Raw genomic sequence first — 24,237 nt, forward strand, 5'->3', positions numbered from 1 at the left:
TTTGAAAAGATCCATAGGTGGAGCTAATTATGTCACCTGTGATTCTGTGTGGAGACCTGCAAAACGTGCACTGTTGGGGGTACTTGAGGACCAGGGTTGGGAACCACTGCTCTAGGGGAAACACAACCTCCCTATCCTATAACTTTCCCTAACACAAGACTAACTGACCTACGCTCACTTAACAACGTTACATTGAAGCTTCAGGTATCTAATCCCTCAAACAATTGACTAATATGCAAAACAACAGTAACATGTCAAAAACACACAAACAATAACATTAGGGAAGAGATTACACTCAGTGGAAGTTTACTTATACCCCTTTTACACCGCCGAAAAATCCGGGTCAGCGGCGGGTCAGACCCGGATCCTCGGCGGTGTAAATGGGGGGTATCCGTGTCCATTTACACGGGTCCTCTACCCAGGTCCTGACCTGGGTAGAACCCGGATGGGACCCGTGTAAATGGCGGTGTAAATGGTCCCGCTGCGGGTCCACAGCGTGCAGCGCTGGGGAAGCTGTCCCCAGGTGCTGCGGGAGGAGGGGGGTCCCTGCGGCTACTGAGGGGAGATGGGGTACCTGTCAGCGGCCAGCCTGACACGGCGCTGCCGCTGCTGTATCTCCCCCCGGCGGCCGGTCCTTGCGGCGGATGGACAGTCAGTGTCGACGGTCCCTCTGGCGCAGGGGAAATAGTACTATTTCCCCTGCGCCAGAGGGACCGCCGACACTGACTGTCCATCCGCCACAAGGACCGGCCGCCGGGGGGAGATACATCAGCGGCAGCGCCGGCAATCATAGTGTCAGGCTGAGAGGTACCCCTTCTCCCCTCAGCAGCCACAGGGACCCCCCACCTCCTCACAGCACCCGGGGACAGCTTCTACCCTCACAGCACCCGGGGACAGCTTCCCCCCTCTACCCCCACAGCACCCGGGGACAGCTTCCCCCCTCTACCCTCACAGCACCCGGGGACAGCTTCCCCCCTCTACCCCCTCCAAGCTATATAGATAGATCTATATAGATCTATAGATATATATAGATATCTATATAGATATATCTATATAGATATATCTATAGATATATCTATAGATATATATATATAGATATATATATATCTATATATATATATATATATATATATATATATATATATATATATATATAGATATATATATATCTATATATATATCTATAGATATCTATAGATATATATATATATATCAACAAGGAAAGGCAGGGCTGACCCAGGTTCAGTGTAAATGGTGCAGACCCAGATCCGACCCAGGTCGAAGTGCTGTGTAAATGCAGTATAAAGCAGGGTCAGACCCTGGAAACTCCAGCGTTCAAAGACCAGGGTCGGACCAGGGTTTTTGGTGTAAAAGGGGTATTACCAACCTTCCCCTTACCTAACTCCGGCCCTGCCCATGAACAGCCGTTTGCGGTGATGTGAGGGAACAGCCGTTCCCTTTTTCCTACAGAATCCTGGTCATGGAAAGAGCTGCCGCAAAGCCCACTGTTTCTGGCAGCAGGACCTTCAGGAGGGAGTGAAAATCACCCATTACACAGGCCTACGTGGGCCTAACAATTGCAGGTCCGAAACACTTAATAGACCTAATGCCTGGTCTACACCCTCAGGCCTACAGTGCCTGCCTATAAATTGCACCAGTGACTTTGGCCTAATACCAGTCACTTACAATACAACCAATCCTAACTGTGGCTCAGGCCTAGTGCCTGTCAGTGGCCACAGGCCTAGTGCCTGTCAGTGGCCACAGGCCTAGTGCCTGACTGGGCACAGGCCTAGAGGCCTGAATGGGGGCACAGGCCTGGGGAGCCTGACTCGATTAGCCCACGGGCCTAGCGCCTGGCTATATGGGCCTCGGGTCTTGCGCCCAGTTATGGGGGCCACGGGCCTAATGCCCGACCTATATGGGGACTCAGGGAGGAAGGGGCCTAGGGCCCAACTAAACACCACAGGCCAGAATGTCCCCACAATTATGTGCCCACGGGACAAGATGGCCCGAATATAGTGACCACAGGCCAAGGGGGCCTGAATATGCCTACAGGCCTTATGCCCGAACGCCTGGTGGTCTAGGGTAGGGGATAGGTGGCCTGGGGCCACCTACCTGCTGTTGGGAGAGGGGAGCTTTGTCAGCTATAATGCTTCCCACCCCCCACTGGCCTCTTCGTGGATGGCCGCCATCTTCTTTCTTCTGCAACTTTTTTCCTGCAGAAGGCAGCGGAGATCTTCTTTGTTGATCCCGGCGTCTTCTGGCCTCTTCAGCGGCCACCGGACCTGTTCTCTTCTCCACCGACACCTTCTTCCTCCAGCGGCGTCTTCTTCCGTTTCCTGCGATCCGCCGACGGACTGTCTTCTTTCGTCTCCTGGAAGCATCTGACATCAGACCCCGGGGGCAGGGCCGAGCACCGCGGTGAGTGCGGATTGGCTCGCCACAGCTGTCTCCCATTGACCACCGATTTGGGAGCCGTTATTGACTCCCGAATGGCGGGAGATATGAACCGCCACGAGTGGCACTTTGGATCGGCGGGTGCATTGGCTCCAATTTCAAAGCCCCGCACCGTCCGCACTGCTGCCCGACGCCGCTTTGCCACCTGCACCATAGGTGCGGGGATCGGACAGCTGATCACCGCGCTGGGGGGAGCTGTGTCCTGTGGCGGGCACAGCTCACTCTCGCAATGCTGCTGCTCCAGGGCTGGGAGCAGAGAAGCTATCCCAACACCGGGGCACATTGTTACAATTCCCTTAATACTTTGCATTATTCCCATAATCCTTCTGGCCCACATTTTATGCTGGGTACACGCGATGCAACGTAACATCTGGATGTCGGGATTATGCACATGTGTATCTATGCGTATACACAAGTGTGTGTGTGTAAACATGTATTTGTGAGTGTGGCTGTGTGTACAAATGTTGGTGGATGTGCATATGTGGCTGTGTGTATACATGTGTTCTATTTGTACGTGGCTGTGTCCTGGTATACGTGTGTGTGTTTCTGTGGTTCCATGAGACCACGCCCCCTTTTCGGCACGTGGCGCCGCCGCACAAGGTTCCCGCCTGCTTTAGGTGGGCCTGTGTGATCAATATGCTAGGGCCGATTTTTGGTCCCAGTCCGGCCCTGCATGCAATATATCATATGCAGTCATTTTGCATGCGATACAGTATATTGCATGGGATCCCAGCAAGGGCTGCGGGTCTGACAAATCCTTAGTGCAAGTCTTGGGATCTAGGTGCTCCGATATGTGCATGGGACTACACTCCGATTGTAGGTAAAACACGTGATTTGCCACTTATCATACCATTTATTGGCCTGCTGTATCAAAATCAGATGAAATCAGGCAAAAATCACATAATTGAATGGCAAATTTAAAAAGTAGATCAGGCTGTATGTAGACTTTGTGCTGGCGCCCTCTGGTGGTGTGCAGTATATTAACAGTTTTACAGCAGAAATTTCCTATAATTCCTTATTTTCTGTGGTCCATTGCCAATTTATTGTTTTCTCATTTAAATGTATCTATAGGATCTGACAAATCACTCTCCATTATGGGGGAAATTTACTAAAAAGACCAATTTTGACCATCCTGTGTAAAACTGGCATCGACCGTAATCGTCCAAAAATTCAAATAGAGAATACGACTAATTTACAAAGCTGCCATGTCCTCTGGATTCATATTTTCCGATGGTGAAAGGATTCGTGTTTGGTTGTCTTTGGTTTCCCCGGCAGCTAAATACGAACAAGCATGAAGCATGCTTCTCTGTGTAAAAAATAAAAATAAAAAATAATAATAAAAAAAATGCAATGAGACATAACCAGCACGGGCTCATTGAGCTGGTCATGGTTCCAGAAATACAGGGATAAAAATGAAATGGGAACCCCCTGTCCTGTATTTCTAAAACCAGCACCAGGCTCTTGGCCTTCTCCTGGTTCCCAAAATACGGCAGACAAAAGGAGTAGAGGTCCCCTGTATTTTGGAAACTAGTACAGGGCTCAAACAGCCAGCATTGTTTAGGTTCCTCGGCCAAAGCATGAGCACCGTAGCTGGTCTGCCTGGGCCGGGTCCCTCGGGATGGCAGCACCCCTGTACAGTACGGGACGGCAGTACTCCTGTATAGCATGGGACAGCAGCACCCCTGTTTAGCACAGGATGGCAGTGCTCCTGTTTAGCACGGGATGGCAGCACCCCTGTTTAGCACGGGATGGCAGCGCCCCTGTTAGCATGGGATGGCAGTGCCACTGTTTAGCACAGGATGGCAGCAACCTTGTTTAGCACGGAGCGGGCCCGGTGCCTCTCTACGCTCGGCACACTAATTTATTCTCCCTCCAGGGGTGTCGTGGACACCCACGGAGGGAGAATGTGTCGGCATTTCGGCGGTCGGGATTCCGGCGTCGGGATTCTGAACGCCGGGATTGTAACTGCATCCCTATTAATATGATAGACTTGCCTGAAGAGGTGAGTTTTCAGGGAACACTTGAAAGTTTGTAGGCTAGCGGAGAGCACTTCTTTGTGCCTTCCTGAACTCTAGTAGACATTGCGGAGCCTGACACAGCAGGTGGGCAGCAGGATATTGACAGCTGTAGATTAAAGGAGGGATATACCTGATGCTTGAACCCACCAATCAGGAAGCTGGGCAAACCCCACGGATGGTGCAAGCACCGTGGGAATTTGGAAGGTATTAAAATCACTTGCACAGCCCAGCTCCTCATGTTGGTCACTGTCCTGGGCTAAGAGGTAATACTCTGCCTAGGTATCTTGTGGAAGGCATCATCTGCCCTGGGTGGGCCCAATTATACTCCTGTGTGGAGTGTCCAGTGCTGTGTGGACTTTGTACAGGTTTCCTGCACTATCACGGCTGTGTGGTATATGTGATTGGGTTGCGGTGGGGATCCCTGTGGAATTCGGAGGACTAATCTGCTATCGCTGCTGTGTGGATAAGCAATAGTTTGCTCTGTGGAATTGGTTTGGAACTGTGACGTTACAAGGACTGCCTGTTTGGACTGATACCTGGATATCGTTTCTATGCTACATTTGCCTCTTGTTCCTGTTTTTATCTCTTTGTGTATGCTGTGGAAAATAAACCGTTATTTTGGTTTCATCTGCTCGGTGTCTGAGTGATTGGGGAACCCCGGTATCCTCACATTTGGCATTATGTATATAATCAGCACTACTGAGGACATTATGTTGCACTGATCTTTCCTGTTGCTTTTGAAACCTGCAGCAGTCTTGGACGCACCACACAGCACTGTTCCTGGCAGTTATGACAGCTAGACCTTTGATAAAGCTGTAACTTTAGACAGCAAAAAATGTCAGATCTCCATCTATACCACCATCGACTGCAACCAACCCAAACCAGCCAGCCTTTCTCTCATCACCCAGCTTTCCATTGCTATTCATCAACCAGCCCCCACCGCAGAATGTACAAAAGCGTTGGTCAACACATGAGTTGAGTTAACACTGTGCCACTGTAGGCTGTGTCTGGACCTGCTTCACTATAATATTAGGCGTAGCAGGTCCAGACAGTTACAGATCGTTACCCACATGTTTGAACACGTCCCTTCCCCCTCTAACTGGTTTAGCTCATCTACTATTTAAGGCAGTGAGGTTTCTGGATATTTTTACAAAATCCAGTGAATAAGGGGGAATATATGTCAAACAGATTCTATATGTCTTTTATCTGATAGAGAACTGTATAACACTGCTCATCCTATGTCAGCACTGTTATTCCATGCTAAGAAATGCCCCAGGGCACCTCAATCTGCCCTGGGTCTACCCTGGCTGCTCATATCCCCCCCCCTCTCTATGCACCATCCCTTGGCCCTACTCCCTCTCCGCTTCCATACATACTGTGCTACCATCAACCCCTGAGGTCCTCACTCTGTCCCATGTTCCTAGCAGTGGGAGCTGTTGGGGAACATACCCCGGGGCTCTCACTGTGCATGCATGTAGGAGACGGTAAAAATAGCAACCAGACAGCGCACTGTATTGATCTAATTTACAAATTTTATTTAATGTTATAAAGATGATAATCTAAATCACATATATAGTAAAAATAAATGATAATAAAACAATATTTACATTCACCTTAAAAAAGGATTAATAAATGCTATATTCATTGATTCATAAAAAGCATCATCCACCATAATTGAACAATTATATTAATATTTAGGACATTATTAATATAATTGTTCAATTAAGGTAGATGTTGATGATTGTGATTTAGATTATCATCATGATAATATTAAATAAAATTAGTAAATTAGACCAATACAGTGCGCTCTCTGGTTGCTATTTTTATTTTCTAAGGTTCAGATTTTTTCAGTTTTTTGGGAGCAGCATAAAAGCTGTGGTCGATACTTAATAAATTAAATTTAATCATACAAAATAGGTGCGCCTGATTATACCTTTAATAGGTATATACTATTTGATGTAGGAGACGGGACAGATCTTACAGCAGGTTATTATAATGATCAGTGCTGCTCATCTTAGGTTAGTAATACAGAGACACCTGGTTTTATTATATTGATTTATTAGTAGTTGCTTATATATTGCATAAATAATCTGCAGCACTGTAAAATTTGCATTACAGAACCGAATAAGAAAATAAGAAAAACAATGGTTTCCAAATGATTCTATTACAAAGTAATAAACGTTTCCCATAAGAGTCGTACCTAAAACCTGCCATGAGATACTGGGCTGGTCACCCTATAACAGGGAAACCTGTAGTTTGGAGTCTCCCTGTCATTATGTGACGCAGTTGCAATATGTAACATAACATAAGAAAATGCTAAAATTAAAACACAGAAATCTTTTAATTCCACCAAATCCTTGTTCACAACATGACTAAATGAATTCCAATGGATTTTATTTCTCCAGTTACATCCACTGGGTAGAGTAGGTCGACTGAGCAGTGGCGTAACTAATAATTCTGCTCCCCCCTGCCGAAAATGCAGGGGGGCGTCCCCCCTAGGTTAAACAACATCCCCCCCCCACGCCGCCACCCCCCATGTGGCCGTTACCTCAGCCGTGGCCGCGATTGTGCTGCCAGTGGAGGGGAGCCATGATGTGCAGGGGTGAAGGGGGGGTGGGGGGGGTGTTACCTCCTGCCGCATCTGCGCCTGGTCCTGGCTCTACCGTCTACTGCTGCTAATCAAAAGTGACACTTGGAAAATGGCTGCCCCCATGCAGCAGACGAAAAACTGTCTGCAGTATGGGGGCAGCCATTTTCCGAGTGTCACTATTTCTATTAGCAGCGCTGCAGCAGTAGCCGGGACTCGGGAGAGCTGGGACCTGGCACAGGCGCTGGCGGAAGAAGGCAGCGAGTAATGTCCCGCAGCACCCCGACGCCCACACCCCCTCAGCGCATCCCCGCCACCGCGGGGGCTGCGGGACTATAGTTACGCCACTGCGACTGAGGCTCCAGCATGGTACTGGGGGGCAGATTTATTAAACTCGGTGAAGTGATAAAGTGTCTGGTTTTTATCACTGGCCAATCAGCTCCTAACTGCGAAGTTACAGGTTTGGTTTGAAAAATTACAGGTAGGAGCTGATTTGCCGGTGATAAAAACCAGACACTTTATCACTTCACGAGCTTAATAAATCTACCCCTGGGTTAGATGATCAAGTACAAGGAGTAGCCATTATTTGAAAAAGGGAACCCGCCCCCATTCCTGGACTGTATGATTTTTCTATAGTGCAGTGCGTTTTGCCTGGTGATCGTAATGATCACTGGTCAAAAAAATCTCTATGGGGGGGTACATAATTGAAAGAAGGGACTCAAACAAGGATGCTCCCTTCTCTCTAGGTGCCAGGTTTGGGAGAGATAAAGCATAAAATAATAGTGAAGTAAGCACGTATTAACGTCACAACTCCGGGAGCGGCCCCAATAATCCTCCAGATACTCACTCGGGATTTAATGTTAGTGATGAAAAAAGGGATTTCAGAATCGTAGAATTTTGATGATCGATAAGAACTACTTGGCCCATCTAGACCTCCCTAAACACAATAGGATAGTTTTTCTGTTGGGAACCAATTAACCAGTATATTTTTGGATTTTGTGAGGAAACCGTTGTTCCCAGAAGAAAGCCAAGCAAGCATGGGGAGAACATACAAACTCCACACAGTAAGAACTGTGGTGGGTTCTGAACAGAAGACCACAGTGCTATTATGCTAACCATTATACCATCCATACTGTCAAAAGTGAGTAAGTAACCTGGGCTCCTTGCTGCAGCTGAACAGTGGGACTCATCATCACTTGCAGATGTAAGGAAAATGCAGATAACCAGTCTCACTCGTCCTCTACAGTCACCGGGTTACACAGTATACTGTAGGTAAAGGGAGCAGATTATTTTCTTACAGAAAGTATGCTTAAAACAATATAGTTTGATACTTTTACTAAGATGGGAGTTCTATTGAAGATGTTGCCTATAGTAACCAAACAGATTCTACTTTTTATTTAGCACCTTCTAGAGATAATAGATATAGAGCAATCTGCCGCCGCTATTTCCGACGGGGGAAATAGCGGCGGCTCCCTATTCAATGCTGTCTTTAGCGACAGCACTGAGGCCTGACTTTAGAAACTGTCAGGCTCGTTCTGCGGATAACGGCCGTGAATTGTCGCAATCCCGGCCGCAGATCACCAATCCACACCCGTTTTCACGGTCACGCCCCCTTTGCACCGAGCGGCAGGTGGGACATTGAAACGGGCCAGGATCACGGCTGTCGGCGAGGATCGACAGCCGTGATCCCGGATTGCATCCCCCATAATCTGGTTGCTATGGACAACATCCCATCTTCAATAGAACTCCCATTGTAGTAAATCTACCCCTGTGAGTACAAACAATTAGATTTTCCTGGGATATTCCAGTCCTCAGGGCCGCTGAGTGCTTGGACGTTTAAAATTCAGTCTTCTTAATTCTTTTTCTTTCTGTAACTACAGAACATAAGATATCAATACCAGGACAAGATCAAGTGAACAATTTTCAAATCAACCTTACCGATAAATCATATTTTTATGTAGGTGGAATAGAGTTTTAGACAAATTAGTGTCCATTCTAGCACCCTGTACCTATCACAACCTGTGTAGCTTGTCTTTCCTGCCTTGAGTGTAGCTCTCTTCGCTAGTGCTTCCAGCACAGGTGTAGCCAACTCCAGTCCTTGAGAGCTACCAACAGTTAACATTTTCACAGAATCACAAGTGAAGTAATTATCTCCACCTGTGGATCTTTTGTAATTTGTCAGTGAGTATAAAGTGCACCTGTGCACCTGCTAGGTGGTCTGGAAAACATGAACTGTTGGTAGCTCTCGAGGACTGGAGTTGGCTACCCCTGCTCTAGCATATTCTATATAGTCTGTATCTCACTGCTGTAAATGAAAAAAGCTGAATGGCCAGTACTTTATCTCTCTCTTAGTACATAGACCCCTGATTTCCGAGATGGAGTACCCAGAATCCATTGTTCCCTGAGGTGCAAGGAAGGAAGACTGAACTGGGAGCTGTGCGGCAGTGAGAGGTGGACCCCAGGCAAAGCCTTCACCGGTGGAGGCGCGTCTGCCGAGTATACATGGCCGTGAGCTCTTATTGAAATGGTTGGTGCATTTGAAATGGCCGAGGGCCACAAGAGGCGTGGTAGCTAAAGCGCAGGGGGGGGGGACCTCTGAAGAGTGTCACACTGGTGCAGGCCACACCTAGCTAGTCTGTGCCTCAGGAATGTCCAGTTGGCAGACATGTCGGCGGAGGACGTAAAGGCATTACGGGGTGTGGCATAATGTATAAGAGGCATGACAGTGTGTGCAATTATGTGTAAGGAGCATGACTAGGGATGCCAATCCTGGGATCGGGATTGGCGGGATCCCGGGATTTAGGGTATTTTTGGCCGGGATTTGAATCACGGAATTGGAGGCTCCAATCCCGGGATTGCGTGATCGAAATGCGCATGCGCATTTGATTTCCTTCTCATGTGTGGCGCTGAGCGGGCCGGGGAGGAGGCGGTTAACTTGAAGTCCGGGCAGACGCGGCGGTGTTTGAACACTGTGTGGTTGCGCAGCGTGACCTCTAACATCACACTGCACTGCGTGGCAACAAGGTTGTGTGGCTGCGCAGCGTGATGTTAGAGATCATATCACACTGCGCAGCCACACACTGATTCCCACACCACTGCGTCTGCCCGGACACAGTGTTACCCGCCTCCTCCCCGGCCCGCCGAGTCACCTCGCCTCATCCGCCGCATGCCGCTGCACATTTCCTCCATGGTTAGAGGTAATTTATTAATCATTGGGCATATCAGGAGGCGAATCCCGGGATTGACAGTTTTTCAATCCCGAATGCCGGGATTGAAAAAATGGCCCGGGATTGGCCTCCCTAAGAATGACAGTGTGTGGCATATGGGTTATGGGCAGGACAGTGTGTGCAATGTCTAATGGGCATTACAGTGTGTGGCATAATGTGTATTTGGCATTAGGGTATTTGGCATATGGCATGACTATGTGTATGGGGCACTGGTGGAAGCATTATTTACACGTGGCATTAAGGTGTGGGGCAAAAGGCATTACGGGGTGTGGCATAATGTGTAATGGGCATTAAGGTGTGTGCAATCATGTATAAGGGGCATGACTGTGTGCAAGAGTGTGTATTGGGCATTACGGTGTTTGTGGCATAATGTGTATTGGGCATTGCCGCATGTGGCGTAATGGGCCTTACGGTATGTTGAATAATAACTAATGTGCATAACGTATGTGTTAGGGGAATGATAGTGTGTGGAATAATGTATTATGGGCATGAGAGTGTATGCAATAATGTGTATTATGGGCATTACGGTGTGTGTCAAAAGGCATTACGATGTGGCATAATATGTAATGGACATTACATCGTGTAGAATGTGTAATGGTCATTACTGTGTGTGGCATAATATGAAATGGGCATTAAAGTGTGTGGCATAAAATGTAATGGGCATTACAATGTGTGGCATAATGTATAAGGGGCATTACTGTGTATGGCATAATATGTAATGGGCATTACAGTGTGTGTGTGATGGCACGTGACCATGCCCATTTTTTTGCACGTGCCACAGAGTAAGCTCATGCGGAGGGAGGCACTTTCCTGCGTGTCACTCTCTGTTGTGGTGCTTGAAGCACATTCTGGTCTGCAGCATAACACGGATATACAGACAAGACTTAAGCGCCAAAGCAGAGAGTTCTAGAATGAAAACAACAGTGTAGCATGTAATGAAGTGATGTAGTGCAATGTATAGGGGCATTCATGTAGTGATGTAGTGCAGTGTATAGGAAGATGTAATGCAGTGTATAGGGGTATGTCGTGTAGTGCAGGGTATAGGGGGATGTAGTGAAGTGATGTAGAGAAACGTATATGGGTATGTAGTGCAGCATATAGGGGAATGTAGTGTAGTGATTAAGAGGAGGATGTACAGAATACCGACACCGACATCCCATAGGAGGGAAACCTGTCAGGTAAGTACACCAACCCTCCCACTAATGTTCTTGAATTTTTTATTTTCAGTGAAAATACATTAGTGCCAACATTTTTGCAATGGAGATGTATTTAATATTAGCATTTTAGTTTTTTATGTATTTACATACAACAGATATGCCAATAGACAAGTCCCCTAAATCTGACTTCCCATCAGTGTAATGAATTACCTACCCTTTCCTGATACCGCTTTTCAAAGAAAGCCATGTCTTCTTTTTCCGACGTTTTCAATCTGGACATTTGTTCTAAAAGAAAAAAAGTTACCTTTGATTTAGCTTCTGTCTCTTCTGATCATTTCATATTATCAGAGCAATTCAGATGGTAGCGCGTGTGTGTGTGTGTGTGTGTGTGTGTGTGTGTGTGTGTGTGTGTGTGTGTGTGTGTGTGTGTGTGTGTGTGTGTGTGTGTGTGTGTGTGTGTGTGTGTGTGTGTGTGTGTGTGTGTGTGTGTGTGTATATTTATTTTTTCTTTTGTTGTTAACATAAATTGTATAAATTGTACGTGGAACATTTGATGAAATATTTCCAGTTCTTAAATCAAAGTTAACTAATGAATGACAAAACCAGGCCTGCTGGAGTCAGATATTACCCTGCTCAGGGATAAATATATTATGGAGAAAAAGCGCTGTTATGTGCACGTATGAAGGAGGAGAGGTGTGGTCATTATCGGCACTGGTATCTTTAACAAAGTATGTCAATAAGCAGGGGCAATGTATGAACTATCAGTAAAACTGAATGGTCCAACACCAGCAGCTACTGATTTCGACAGTTGTAGGTGGCGTTGCCCCATTGATAGCCACTGTATTGACTGCTACAACTCCTAGGAGATCTTGCTATAGTAGCGAAATCCCGCACATGCACACTGGAGCGCGTGGGGTTGGACAAACAGTGCACCAGCACTAGGCTGATACACGGTGAACACTGACAGCTATCGCCAGAGGTGGAAGTTTTCAGCCGCCCCCTCTGGCAGACAAGATGATCATACATTTTGTGGATGTGTCTTGCTGCTTTGCCTCTGTAAAGAGGTAAAGCAGGAAAAGATATAGCAGCACGATCTGTAGCACTACAATAAATGTATCCTTCAATGCTAACATCACATGACAATATTGCAGGTTGTGCCCTGATATGCAGGATATATCGGCTTTTACTGGAAAGGGTTTACAAACGTTATTTTGTCAGAGCTCATACACGTTTGATTACCAGTAACAGTTGCGGATGGCGGGTCATATGCTCTTAGAAATGGATGGGATCCACCATCATCTGGAGTTTCCAAAAGACACCGACTGGGAGCACCTAAAATAACAAATGCAACATGTTCCTCAGTGTTCAGTCACAATGCGGTTACTGTCTATTGACTGTGGAGGCGGCCATTTTGTGGGTTAAGCCATGAGTCCTGTATTTTGTAGGAATCTCTGTATTGTTAGTCAGCCCGCAGGCTCCATTTACTGTAGCTTTCTGCAGTAAATGGTAAATGCTATACTATACCTTCTCTAGAAGACTTTGCCTTCCTACTGTACTATGCCTTATCTGTAATACTTTGCTTTACTGCTATACTATGCCTTTTCTGTGATGCTTTGCATTGCTGCTGTACTCTGCATTCTATGTGATACTGTTTTCCTGCTAAACTATGCTTTCCCTTTGATACCTTGCTTTCCTGCTATACTACAGTATGTTTTTGCATTCCTGCTATACCCTGCCTTCTCTGTGTTGCTTTCTTGCTATACCATGCCTTCCCTGTGATAAATTGCTTTCCTGCTATACCCTGCCTTCCCTGTGATACATTGCTTTCCTGCTATACCCTGCCTTCCCTGTGATACATTGCTTTCCTGCTATACCCTGCCTTCCCTGTGATACATTGCTTACCTGCTATACCCTGCCTTCCCTGTGATACATTTCTTTCCTGCTATACCATGCCTTCCCTGTGATACATTGCTTTCCTGCTATACCCTGCCTTCCCTGTGATACATTTCTTTCCTGCTATACCATGCCTTCCCTGTGATACATTTCTTTCCTGCTATACCCTGCCTTCCCTGTGATACATTGCTTTCCTGCTATACCATGCCTTCCCTGTGATACATTGCTTACCTGCTATACCATGCCTTCCTGCTATACCATGCCTTCCCTGTGATACATTGCTTTCCTGCTATACCCTGCCTTCCCTGTGATACATTGCTTTCCTGCTATACCCTGCCTTCCCTGTGATACATTGCTTTCCTGCTATACCATGCCTTCCCTGTGATACATTGCTTTCCTGCTATACCCTGCCTTCCCTGTGATACATTGCTTTCCTGCTATACCCTGCCTTCCCTGTGATACATTGCTTACCTGCTATACCCTGCCTTCCCTGTGATACATTGCTTTCCTGCTATACCATGCCTTCCTGCTATACCATGCCTTCCCTGTGATACATTGCTTTCCTGCTATACCATGCCTTCCCTGTGATACATTGCTTTCCTGCTATACCATGCCTTCCTGCTATACCATGCCTTCCCTGTGATACATTGCTTTCCTGCTATACCATGCCTTCCCTGTGATACATTGCTTTCCTGCTATACCCTGCCTTCCCTGTGATACATTGCTTTCCTGCTATACCCTGCCTTCCCTGTGATACATTGCTTACCTGCTATACCCTGCCTTTCCTGTGATACATTGCTTTCCTGCTATACCCTGCCTTCCCTGTGATACATTGCTTTCCTGGTATACAATACCTTCTTGTGATAAATTGTTGGACATTATAACATAATTTATTCTATAATTAATCTGTCCTAGTCACATTTAGGTTGTCACTCACCTACACCACTTTCATCAAGTCTCATATACCCTTCAGCAAGAGAGCTAAAGCCGGTCAAACCTCCCATAGCAGCATACGGGACACTGTGTCCAACAGGCTTCCCCTGAGCTAGTCGCTCTTCCTTTGTCTCTACAACAGTATCATGAGTGTAGGCCGGCTGGGAACAGCCACAGGTGAACGAACTGTGAAATCCAGCACAATTTGAGCCTATAGAAGAGAAGCAATATGTTCATAGTGGATGGTATATACATATATAGAGAAAATGTTAAAAGAGGAATCAAGACAAGTAGGCAAGGTTAGCCCATAGGCCAATGTAACACGTAATAGTAGGCACAGTAACAACATAATGCAATACTGGCTCCATAGTAGTGACTAATACACAAAAATACATAGAAGAGCATTCCCAGTGAAAACCGTACAAAGAGCATTCTAGTGACCTCCATAAAATATTGAAAGCTTGATAGTGACCACTATACAATATGGAGCATCATAGTGATCACCATGCAATACAGAGAGAACCTTAGTAACCAATATACAATACAGAGAGAATCTTAGTGATTCCTGTACAATATTTCCCCACTCATTTTATCCCTGCCTCTTTTTATTATCCCTCTACCCGTTGTGGTGGGAAACAGGGATGTGAAAAGTTGGCTGGGGAGAGGAGAGGTTGTGTCCAGTGTTCCCTCTAAGCTGTGCGCATGTGCGCGCGCACACAACTCAACGAGCATGCGCACAGACATTACAACAGAGCGCACAAAGCAGTAATGGTCCCTTTTTGCTGTTGTGGACTCAATTCATGTGTGTTTCACCCATTAACTACATTATGTGCTGTGTTTTGAATGTTTAAATGTTTAATATCATTTTGAAGTAAAGTTAACACAAATGCTGAACGTCATTTTCCAGTTATATATAAGTGACGCACAAAATTTTTAATTTCCTTCCAAAGTTGCACAGCCAAAATCTTTTGCCGCACACAGCCTTCATAAAATTAGAGGGAACATTGGTTGTGTCTGTGGCCTAGCAGGCAGCCAGTGAGCGCTGTGACGTGAGGAAGGTGCTCAAATAACAGTTACATATAACACATGAAACATCTCTATCTAACTCAGTCTTTTGTTCATTTCAGTTGTTCCAATGATGTACCAAATTTCTACAAAAGTCACCAGGCAAAGCATATTGTATGTACCAGGTAATGTGTCCACATACACCAATCCTGAAAATGTGCCCAATAGCCCCATTTAGTGTGCCACAGACTTTGTGACTTACAGTAGTCGCGCCAAAAAACTAAAACTACATTCCTAGTACATTACAGGTGACTTAAGAAAGTAAAACTGAGGAAAATGTAGCATAATTGTAAAAAGACAAAATACAGGTCCAATACGAACTGGGATGGAAAAACAACTTTATACTTTTACCCCCCTCCCTCCCCTTAGTTAATTCACATAGTTGCCCTTCGATGAACCTTCTCCAGTTCAATAATGCCTTTTCTGTAGCGAGGGGACCAGAACTGTACTCCAAACTCCAGATGAGTCCTAACAAATGCCTTAAAAAAGTGGCACAATAACAGACTCGTCCCTTGATTCTATTACACACTGATTATTTCTCTCATTTGTCAATATTGAAACACATTTTCCATTTATCTGCCTACTCCCCCAGTTTGTTTACGGATGGTGTAATGGTTAGCATTACTGCCTCACAGCACTGAGGTCATGGGTTCGATTCCCACCATGGCTCTAAATGTGCGGAGTTTGTATATTCTCCCCGTGTTTGTGTGGTTTTCCTCCGAGTACTCCGGTTTCCTCCCACAATCCAAAAATATACTGGTAGGCTAATTGGCTCCCAACAAATTAACCCTAGAATGTCTGCGTGTTCATGTGGAAGGGAATATAGATTGTAAGCTCCACTGGGGCAGGGACTGATGTGAATGTTAAAATATTCTCTGTAAATCGCTGTGGAATATGTGTGCACTAAATAAAAAACTGTTAATAAATAAATAAATGCTTACTGACCTGTTTTAATAAATCTGCTAAATTTGGCAACATCCACATTGATGGACACTTTGCTTAATATACCATCCTCTTTGTCATTGATAAATATGTTAAATAGAAGTTTCCCCAACACCGAACCCTTGGGTACCCTCACTTAGTACTGGTATTTATTGCCTGTCAAGCAGCTAGTTTTAAACCCATATACAAGTTCTATTTAGTCCTAATACCGCCATTTTGTGGATCAGCCTCTTGTTGTGTTATAATGTGTGCGTGGGTATGAATCAGGTAGCATATCCTACATATACAGTTTAACACTCGGTTAATGTTCCAATCTCTATATATGAGCCTAGTGTAATAAAGCTGAGAAACTGTCAGTATGTAACAGTTTCTGTGACCCCTTGGCAATGAGCACTGACCCCTGGCAACAAGCCCTGACCACTTGGTTGTATGCAGCAGCTCGATTGTACGATGGATTGTGTGCAGACTGTGAGTACATTGTGGGTCCAAAAACCACCAATTTGAAGAGAAATCCGGACACAATCATGATTGTGAGCAGGTCTTTCTGATGTATGGCCAGCTTTATCCTTTAATCTTTTACTATTGATGTATTCATAAAAAATTAGGATTGGCTGCTCTCTAATGCTATATTCAACTATCGACCTAATGACCGCATACCAATGGAACGGATGCGGGACCATTTGTCTACAACAAGAAGATAGACAGCCATTAGGTCGACACCATTAGTTCGACAACTCAATAGGTCGACATACCTTTAGGTCGACATGCCATTAGGTCGACAGTGTCTAGGTCGACAGTCAAAAGGTCGACATGTTTTTTTTTTCACTGTTTTTTTACCCAAATGTCGACACAGTCGACATGGACACAGTTTGAAGTGAACCGCAGCCGCTCGCAATGCTTCGGGCACGGTGCCTCAATGCGCTCGGCACACTATTATAATCTAACTCCACGCCCTAGTGGATGGTAGGGCATGAAATACCGCCTGTCGGCACATGTCGGCTCAAAAAAAAAACAGTAAAAAAACCATGTCGACCTTTTGACTGTCGACCTAATGGCAGTGTCGACCTAATGGCATGTCGACCTAAAAGCATGTCGACCTATTGAGTTGTCGAACTAATGGTGTCGACCTAATGGCTGTCTATCTTCTTGTTGTAGACAAATAGTCCAGATACCCAATGGAACATATCTAAGACAATAAACAAGGAGGGGAATAACTCTTACATTTGGTACAGTGGTAGGATCCTGCGACTGTGTGGTCATCAGCAAAGTGCTTACACCTGCAACGGATTGGCTGGGATCCATTCAGCGGGACATAGTGATACGACTTGCACTGGCATTTGCGGACTTTACAAGGCAAGTGAATGGGGCGATCCTTAGGAAGCTCTTTAAAATCCGTTTTATGTTGCTTATACCTAAAAAATAAAGATTTTTTTTTAATAGGACTATCACTTAAAGCAGTGGTGGCCAAACCAGTCCACGAGATCTACCAATGGCCCACCTTTTCCAAATCACCTAGCTGGTGCACAGCTGTAGTCATTACTAACTGTCACATTTTCAAACATGCAGCATTCCTACTATAGATCCACAGTTTGCTTGAGACACATGAACTGTTGGTAGATCTTGAGGATGGGTTTAGCCAACCCTGATTTAAATCATACCAAAAACTGGGTTAAATGTAGCACAGAGGTGTATTATCATTTCGGATGCCAAACTGGGTGAGTGAATTATGGCTATCGCTGGATGTTGCTGAGAACGTGCAGGAGCACACATCATCAGTGGCATCAAGCGTACACACTGGACGATAGTTAGATTTTGACATTCCAAACCATCAGAATTAGCATAATCGTAACAATTATCTAGTGTGTATGCACCTTTAGAGAGTGACAAAGAAATATACAGTACCAACCAATCAGCTTCTAGCTGACATTTTCCAGTACAGTATTTGTTTGAAAAATGACTGGTTGGTATTTTATCTCTTGACAAAGTTTGTTACATCTCCAAAAAATTCTTTATTTTACTTTTTATTTATCAAGGCTGAGGCAGCGGCACATGTTCACATTCTATCACCAGAAAGTAAAATAAAATAATCTCTTAAAAGTTTATTAGAAAGTAATAAACAGGGCAAATGCGTTAACATGGAAAAGAAATGTATACTTCTTCATTGTCATCTTCTGCCTAATTGTTCTTGTATATAAACTTCACATTTTCTTTCTTATTTTCTTGCCGGCATCATTACTCCCTAATCATGTTGCCTAATGGCCCAAGCCCCGGAGCTGGGGTATATCCATTAGGATGTGAGCATTCATAATACCGACGCCGGTATCCCAACTACCACCAGGGGACATTGTGCTGGCATCCTCATTGATGCCAAACTTAAGTATGTGACCAGAGTTAAGGTTGCCATACACTACTGCGTGGAGACGCAGCAGTGTATAGCCATCCGATCCCCCTTGACCTGCGCGGGACCTTCTGCATGTGATCCCATTCCCCGCACCTCTGTGAGGTGGCTGCATCTAGGCCAGATGGGCAGCAGGTCCAATCCACGACTTCAATCCGATGCGCATGATATCGGACTCTATTACCTCCGTCCATATTACTTCTATGTGTGCTGCATATGGCAAACAAGTTTCTTTAACCCTTTCAGGTACAATGCCTAGTCAGGCTCAACAGCCCTAGCGCTAGTAGCAGATCCAATGGTAAGCCCCTTTAAAATAAAAAGTTAATTTAAACCAGAATGTTTTAATAGCAAAAAATAATTTGGACTGCTAAGGGTTAAAGTGTAAACGCATGCTGTGGATAGTAAAACGGCTGTATGGTAGAAGAATTTGGATATTCCTACCTGCGCACTATCTGTAGCTGCCTCTTAGTCCGAAAACAATATGGTTTCCCTTGAACCATCTAAGGGGAACTGAAAAAGTGGTTGGATTGTGACGGACACCGGGAGCTTAGATACAATAATAAATTGATTGGTTTACATATGGTGAAAAAGCATGAACAATAAACATGTATAAAATGTAGAAAAAGGTATAAAAACAAATAGAAATAGATGTGCTACCCGCCAGGCTCCAATTGCTTGCACTATCACAAGGTATCAGTCAACAGGCCCGACGCGTTTCGAGCCCTGTAGGCACTTCCTCAGAGGCAGTCCACACTGCCTCTGAGGAAGTGCCTACAGGGCTCGAAACGCATCAGTCCTGTTGACTGATACCTGCAAACACCTTGTGATAGTGCAAGCAATCGGAGCCTGGCGGGTAGCACATCCGGACTGTTACCCTGCCACCTATAACATCCTGCAGGCTCCAATTGTCCCTTTGGGGTAAGACAGCTATCTATCTATGTACTTTTTTCTATTTGTTTTTATACCTTTTTCTATATTTTATACATGTTTATTTTACAAGTAAAATGGCTGTGTCTGCAGCTGCAGAGCAAGTCTAAAGTGCTCATTGTGCAGTTGTTCTCTGCACAATACCATATTTAGTAGCAATAAAGCTTTTCCGGAGCCATATATAAAAGGTGAGAAACGAAGGCTACTAAAACGAATGGGATATTGTGAGCAGTGTAGGGATGCTTTTGGCACAGATGTCACCAATATTACTTTTTACCTGTGAGTACAAAAGCAAAGTGTCTCTGGGCCCACAAGCTTACAGTCCATTCCAGTTGGTGATCTCCAGCTGACAAAGAGACGATTTTGGATTCTCATTGGAAGCACGGTCTTCTTATATTCCTCATATTCTTCTGGGCTAAACAGCTTCCCTCCATCGTCCTCTCCAACAATCCTGCCAAATGTATAATATACAGTGATGACTTACTGCATGTATAGCGCGGGTGCTAATTCACTGCAACCAAATATCTGACTCTAGAAATATTTTGGTTAAAAACAAAATAAATACCAAGGGGGATTGGCTGCCCCTTCCCTAATAGAACAGGTATATTCTACTACAACCAGTGGTCGAAGTGGGAATTTAGAAGTGGGGGCTGGTGGACATTTTTAAAGAATGGCTAGGGGTTTGGGTAAAGCTAGAACCCCAGACATTTTAGGTATTTTGATAACGTAAAATCCCCTTGCTTCCTCCTTCCCTTACTTACCTCAAGCACCTCTTGTATACCCTCCCACTCCTTAGCCATGTTTACTACCCCCTCTCAACCAGCACATCAGTCCCTGCTTCCCAATCTGACCCCAGAACATTCGTCCCTGCTTAATCCTCTCACTCTAGCACATCAGTCCCTACATCTCCCTCTCACCCACTACATTCATCCCTTCTTAACCCTCTCACCCCGGCACATCAGTCCCTACGTCCCCTTCTCAGCCAGTACATCAGTCCCTACGTCCCCCTCTCACCCAGTACATCAGTCCCTGCGTTCCTCTCTCACCCAGTACATCAGTCCCTACGTTTCTCTCTCACCACAGCACATCAGTCCCTATGTCTCTCTTATCCCAGCACATCAGTCCCTATGTCCCCCTCTCACCCCAGCACATCAGTCCCTACATCCCTCTCTCAACCAGCACATCAGTCCCTATATCTCTCTCTCACCCCAGCACATCAGTCTCTACATCCCTCTCTCACCCCAGCACATCAGTTCCTACTGTATGTCCCCTCTGACCCAGCACATCAGTCCCTACATCCCTCTCTCACCCAGCACATCAGTCCCTACATCCCTCTCTCACCCAGCACATCAGTCCCTACGTCCCTCTCTCACCCAGCACATCAGTCCCTACATCCCTCTCTCAACCAGCACATCAGTCCCTATATCTCTCTCTCACCCCAGCACATCAGTCTCTACATCCCTCTCTCACCCCAGCACATCAGTCCCTACTGTATGTCCCCTCTGACCCAGCACATCAGTCCCTACATCCCTCTCTCACCCAGCACATCAGTCCCTACATCCCTCTCTCACCCCAGCACATCAGTCCCTACATCCCTCTCTCACCCAACACATCAGTCCCTACATCCCTCACTCACCCAACACATAAGTCCCTACATCCCTCTCTCACCCAACACATCAGTCCCTACATCCCTCTCTCACCCAACACATCAGTCCCTACATCCCTCTCTCACCCAACACATCAGTCCCTACATCCCTCTCTCACCCAACACATCAGTCCCTACATCCCTCTCTCACCCAACACATCAGTCCCTACATCCCTCTCTCACCCAACACATCAGTCCCTACATCCCTCTCTCACCCAACACATCAGTCCCTACATCCCTCTCTCACCCAACACATCAGTCCCTACATCCCTCTCTCACCCAACACATCAGTCCCTACATCCCTCTCTCACCCAACACATCAGTCCCTACATCCCTCTCTCACCCAACACATCAGTCCCTACATCCCTCTCTCTCATAGGGTGTCAACATAATGAATGTCAACCTAGGGTCCGGATACCATGGAATAGAAGCCATTGGGCATATGCAGATAGAGTTGCCTATGGCATTCTGGTGAAGTTTGGTGCTTTCACAGTGCACCTCCACCTGGGATGACCCGTCAAAACCCAGGTTATATTTATATGTGCAACGTGAAAGGGGTTTAACCACAGGAGAGGGCAACCATAACTGAAATGGGAAGTCCAGGAGGGAGCATGAAGGTCTATGTTACACTGGCCACACTGACAAGGTATCCTAGCAACAGGTGAAGTACAGGTAAGTGTAAGTGCACACTGTATGGGACGGTGCTGTGCAGCACTAGTTGTAATGGACCCTGATATGCAGCAGTATAACTGACCTCCTGTACTCCAGGTATTCATCTATGGACCCGGCAGCAGCAGCCCCCTGGATTTGCAGCCTCTCCATGTCCCCCATGTAGCTGTGAGTATGAGGCAGAGGGAGGAGGTACGCGGAAGGGATGGGCGGCTCTGGCTGCACATAGGGGCGGCTTCCTGGAACCACAACCTGCCGCTGCTAGGTGTGGACGACATTGCCTGCCGCCAGGAGGCCACAAGGTGGCGCTGATGCAACTGCGTCTCGCCACTTTGTGTGTGAGCCTACAAGTCCCAGAAATCCTGACGTGCTGGAATGACAGCTGCAGACAGTGCCCAAGACTGTCACTGACTGAGCATGTCTTTATCAGCATGGTGTCTGTATGGAGTGACACGTTGAGCATGGGAACGTCAATGTGTAGGCATCCATAGTAAATCTAGAACTGTTATATTCAACTACATATTTATAACTTGTACCTAAAGATAGTAAGTGCACGATATAGCATGGATTATTACCTAAGGATGTAGTGTGGTGTAGTTACAAAGTGTTGCCACAAGATGGCAAAAGAGACTATCGTAATATGAAAAGTAAAAAAAATTATTTACACTTTCAAGGCCAATTTCATCCACTTCTCAACTGGAGTCACAAAACAGAACTGGTTGGACCATGAATTGTGCTCATTGGGGCAGATGTATTAAGCCTTAACAAGAGATAAATCCAAGGGTGATAAAGAGATAAACTTCCAGCCAATCACCTTCTAACTGCCATGTTACAGCCTGTGTTTGAAAAAAGTCAGTAAGGAGCTGATTGGCTGGACGTTTATCTCTCTTTATCACCCTTGCATTTATCTCTTGTTAAGGCTTAATTCATCTGCCCCATTGATCGCACTTGCGCACGATAATGATATCCAGTGCCGTGTTTACAGGTCCGTGCATTCGCATTGGGGGCAAGATGTACTAAGCTTCAAAAGTGATAAAATGGAGAGTGATAAACCACCAGCCAATCCGCTCCTTCCTGCTATTTTTCAAACGCAGCCTGTGACATGGTAGTTAGTGGATGATTGGCTGGTGGTTTTTCATTCTCCATTTTATCACTTTTCAAGCTTAGTACATCTGCCCCTGGGTGATGCGCCTGCCTGCCACAACACTGGCTGCCTACTCCTGCCAGGCTGGCAGCTGCCCTCTTTGTAGTACGTGCTGCGAACAGCCGTGCCGGGTGCTTCCGAGTAGAGATGGCATCGCATCACAATGTTTCACTGCCATTAGTGTTTTTGTTTCGATGGTAGTGGTTTTACCATTCGATGGCTGCGTTCCGATGTTTACCACCTTCAAATTGTAAATAGTTAATGGTGTTCCAATGGTCCCGCACACTAGCCAGCCACACTGCAGAGCTTCTGTGCGTGCATTGCCAGGCTGAAGATGTTTGCACATGTACCAGTCAGATATTTTTTTTTTTTTTCATATTGAATTCTGTTGATGCTATGGTCAGTGACCATTGCTTCAAAAGATTTGATGCCGGATGCCCAGCCATTATTCGATGGTGGGTTTCCGATGTCCATCCCTACTTTTGGGTCCCACCCCTATTACTCCATTGCCCCCAAGCTCTCTCCTTGCCCTCTACCGTCTTGGTCCGTATCTCTCCCATCTCCTCTTCGTACTAACGTATCTACTGTATCCGCCCTTATCTAAATCACCACGCCCCCTATTCATACCGCCGTGACGCTGAGGCCCCCACTTTCCCTCCTATTCATGCTGCCGGACACACCCAAATGCACATGGACACGATCACGTGGGATGTCATACAGCTATACACAGGGACTGGACACAGAGAACATGGAGCTATAAACAGGGACTGAATACAGAGCACATAGAGCTGTAAACAGGGACTTGAGGTAGATAACTTGGAGCTTGCCTACCTGACCCTCTCCATGCGGGAGAAAATGCTCTGCTCCTGGACTTCCCTGGTAATGTATGATTGCCATCACCTGTGGGGAGCTAGGTAAAGGTGTTTCACCACAGGTGATGGCAATCCTACATTACCAGGGAAGCACAGGAACAGAACATTTTCTCCCGCATGGAGAGGGTCAGGTAGGCAAGTATGAGCTATACATAGGGACTGAACACAGAGAACATGGAGCTATAAACAGGGACTAAATACAGAGCACATGGAGCTATACACAGGGACTGGAGGCAGAGAATATGGAGCTATAAACAGGGACTGAATATAGAGGACATGGAGCCATAAACAGGGACTGGAGGC

The 24,237-nt window shown here is 45.9% G+C and overlaps 1 protein-coding gene across 1 annotated transcript; it reads right to left on the reverse strand.

Annotated features, from left to right (window-relative positions):
* Window positions 1-6,544: 6,544 nt before the first annotated feature.
* Window positions 6,545-22,225, reverse strand: LOC146081152 (protein FAM221A-like). Its single transcript, XM_083189154.1, has 7 exons — window positions 22,004-22,225; window positions 19,882-20,055; window positions 17,501-17,691; window positions 14,277-14,483; window positions 12,686-12,778; window positions 11,661-11,731; window positions 6,545-8,936 (listed from the first exon to the last, which is right to left on the reverse strand). The coding sequence occupies exons 1-7, from the start codon at window positions 22,078-22,080 to the stop codon at window positions 8,874-8,876; spliced, it is 876 nt and encodes a 291-aa protein (XP_083045280.1). The 5' UTR covers window positions 22,081-22,225; the 3' UTR covers window positions 6,545-8,873.
* Between the last annotated feature and the right edge of the window lie 2,012 nt (window positions 22,226-24,237).

This window comes from Crinia signifera, chromosome 5, assembly GCF_055691185.1.
Source record: "Crinia signifera chromosome 5, ASM5569118v1, whole genome shotgun sequence".
NCBI classification, from domain to species: domain Eukaryota; kingdom Metazoa; phylum Chordata; class Amphibia; order Anura; family Myobatrachidae; genus Crinia; species Crinia signifera.

Bases quoted from the DNA above. Each gene is read 5' to 3' on its own strand.
- LOC146081152 (XM_083189154.1), bottom strand. From the start codon at position 22,080: ATGGGGGACATGGAGAGGCTGCAAATCCAGGGGGCTGCTGCTGCCGGG. The intron at 20,056-22,003 runs GTCAGTTATACT...TACATTTGGCAG, and splicing joins GAATACCTGGAGTACAGGAG to GATTGTTGGAGAGGACGATG. The intron at 14,484-17,500 runs GTAAGAGTTATT...TCTCTTCTATAG, and splicing joins ATCCTACCACTGTACCAAAT to GCTCAAATTGTGCTGGATTT.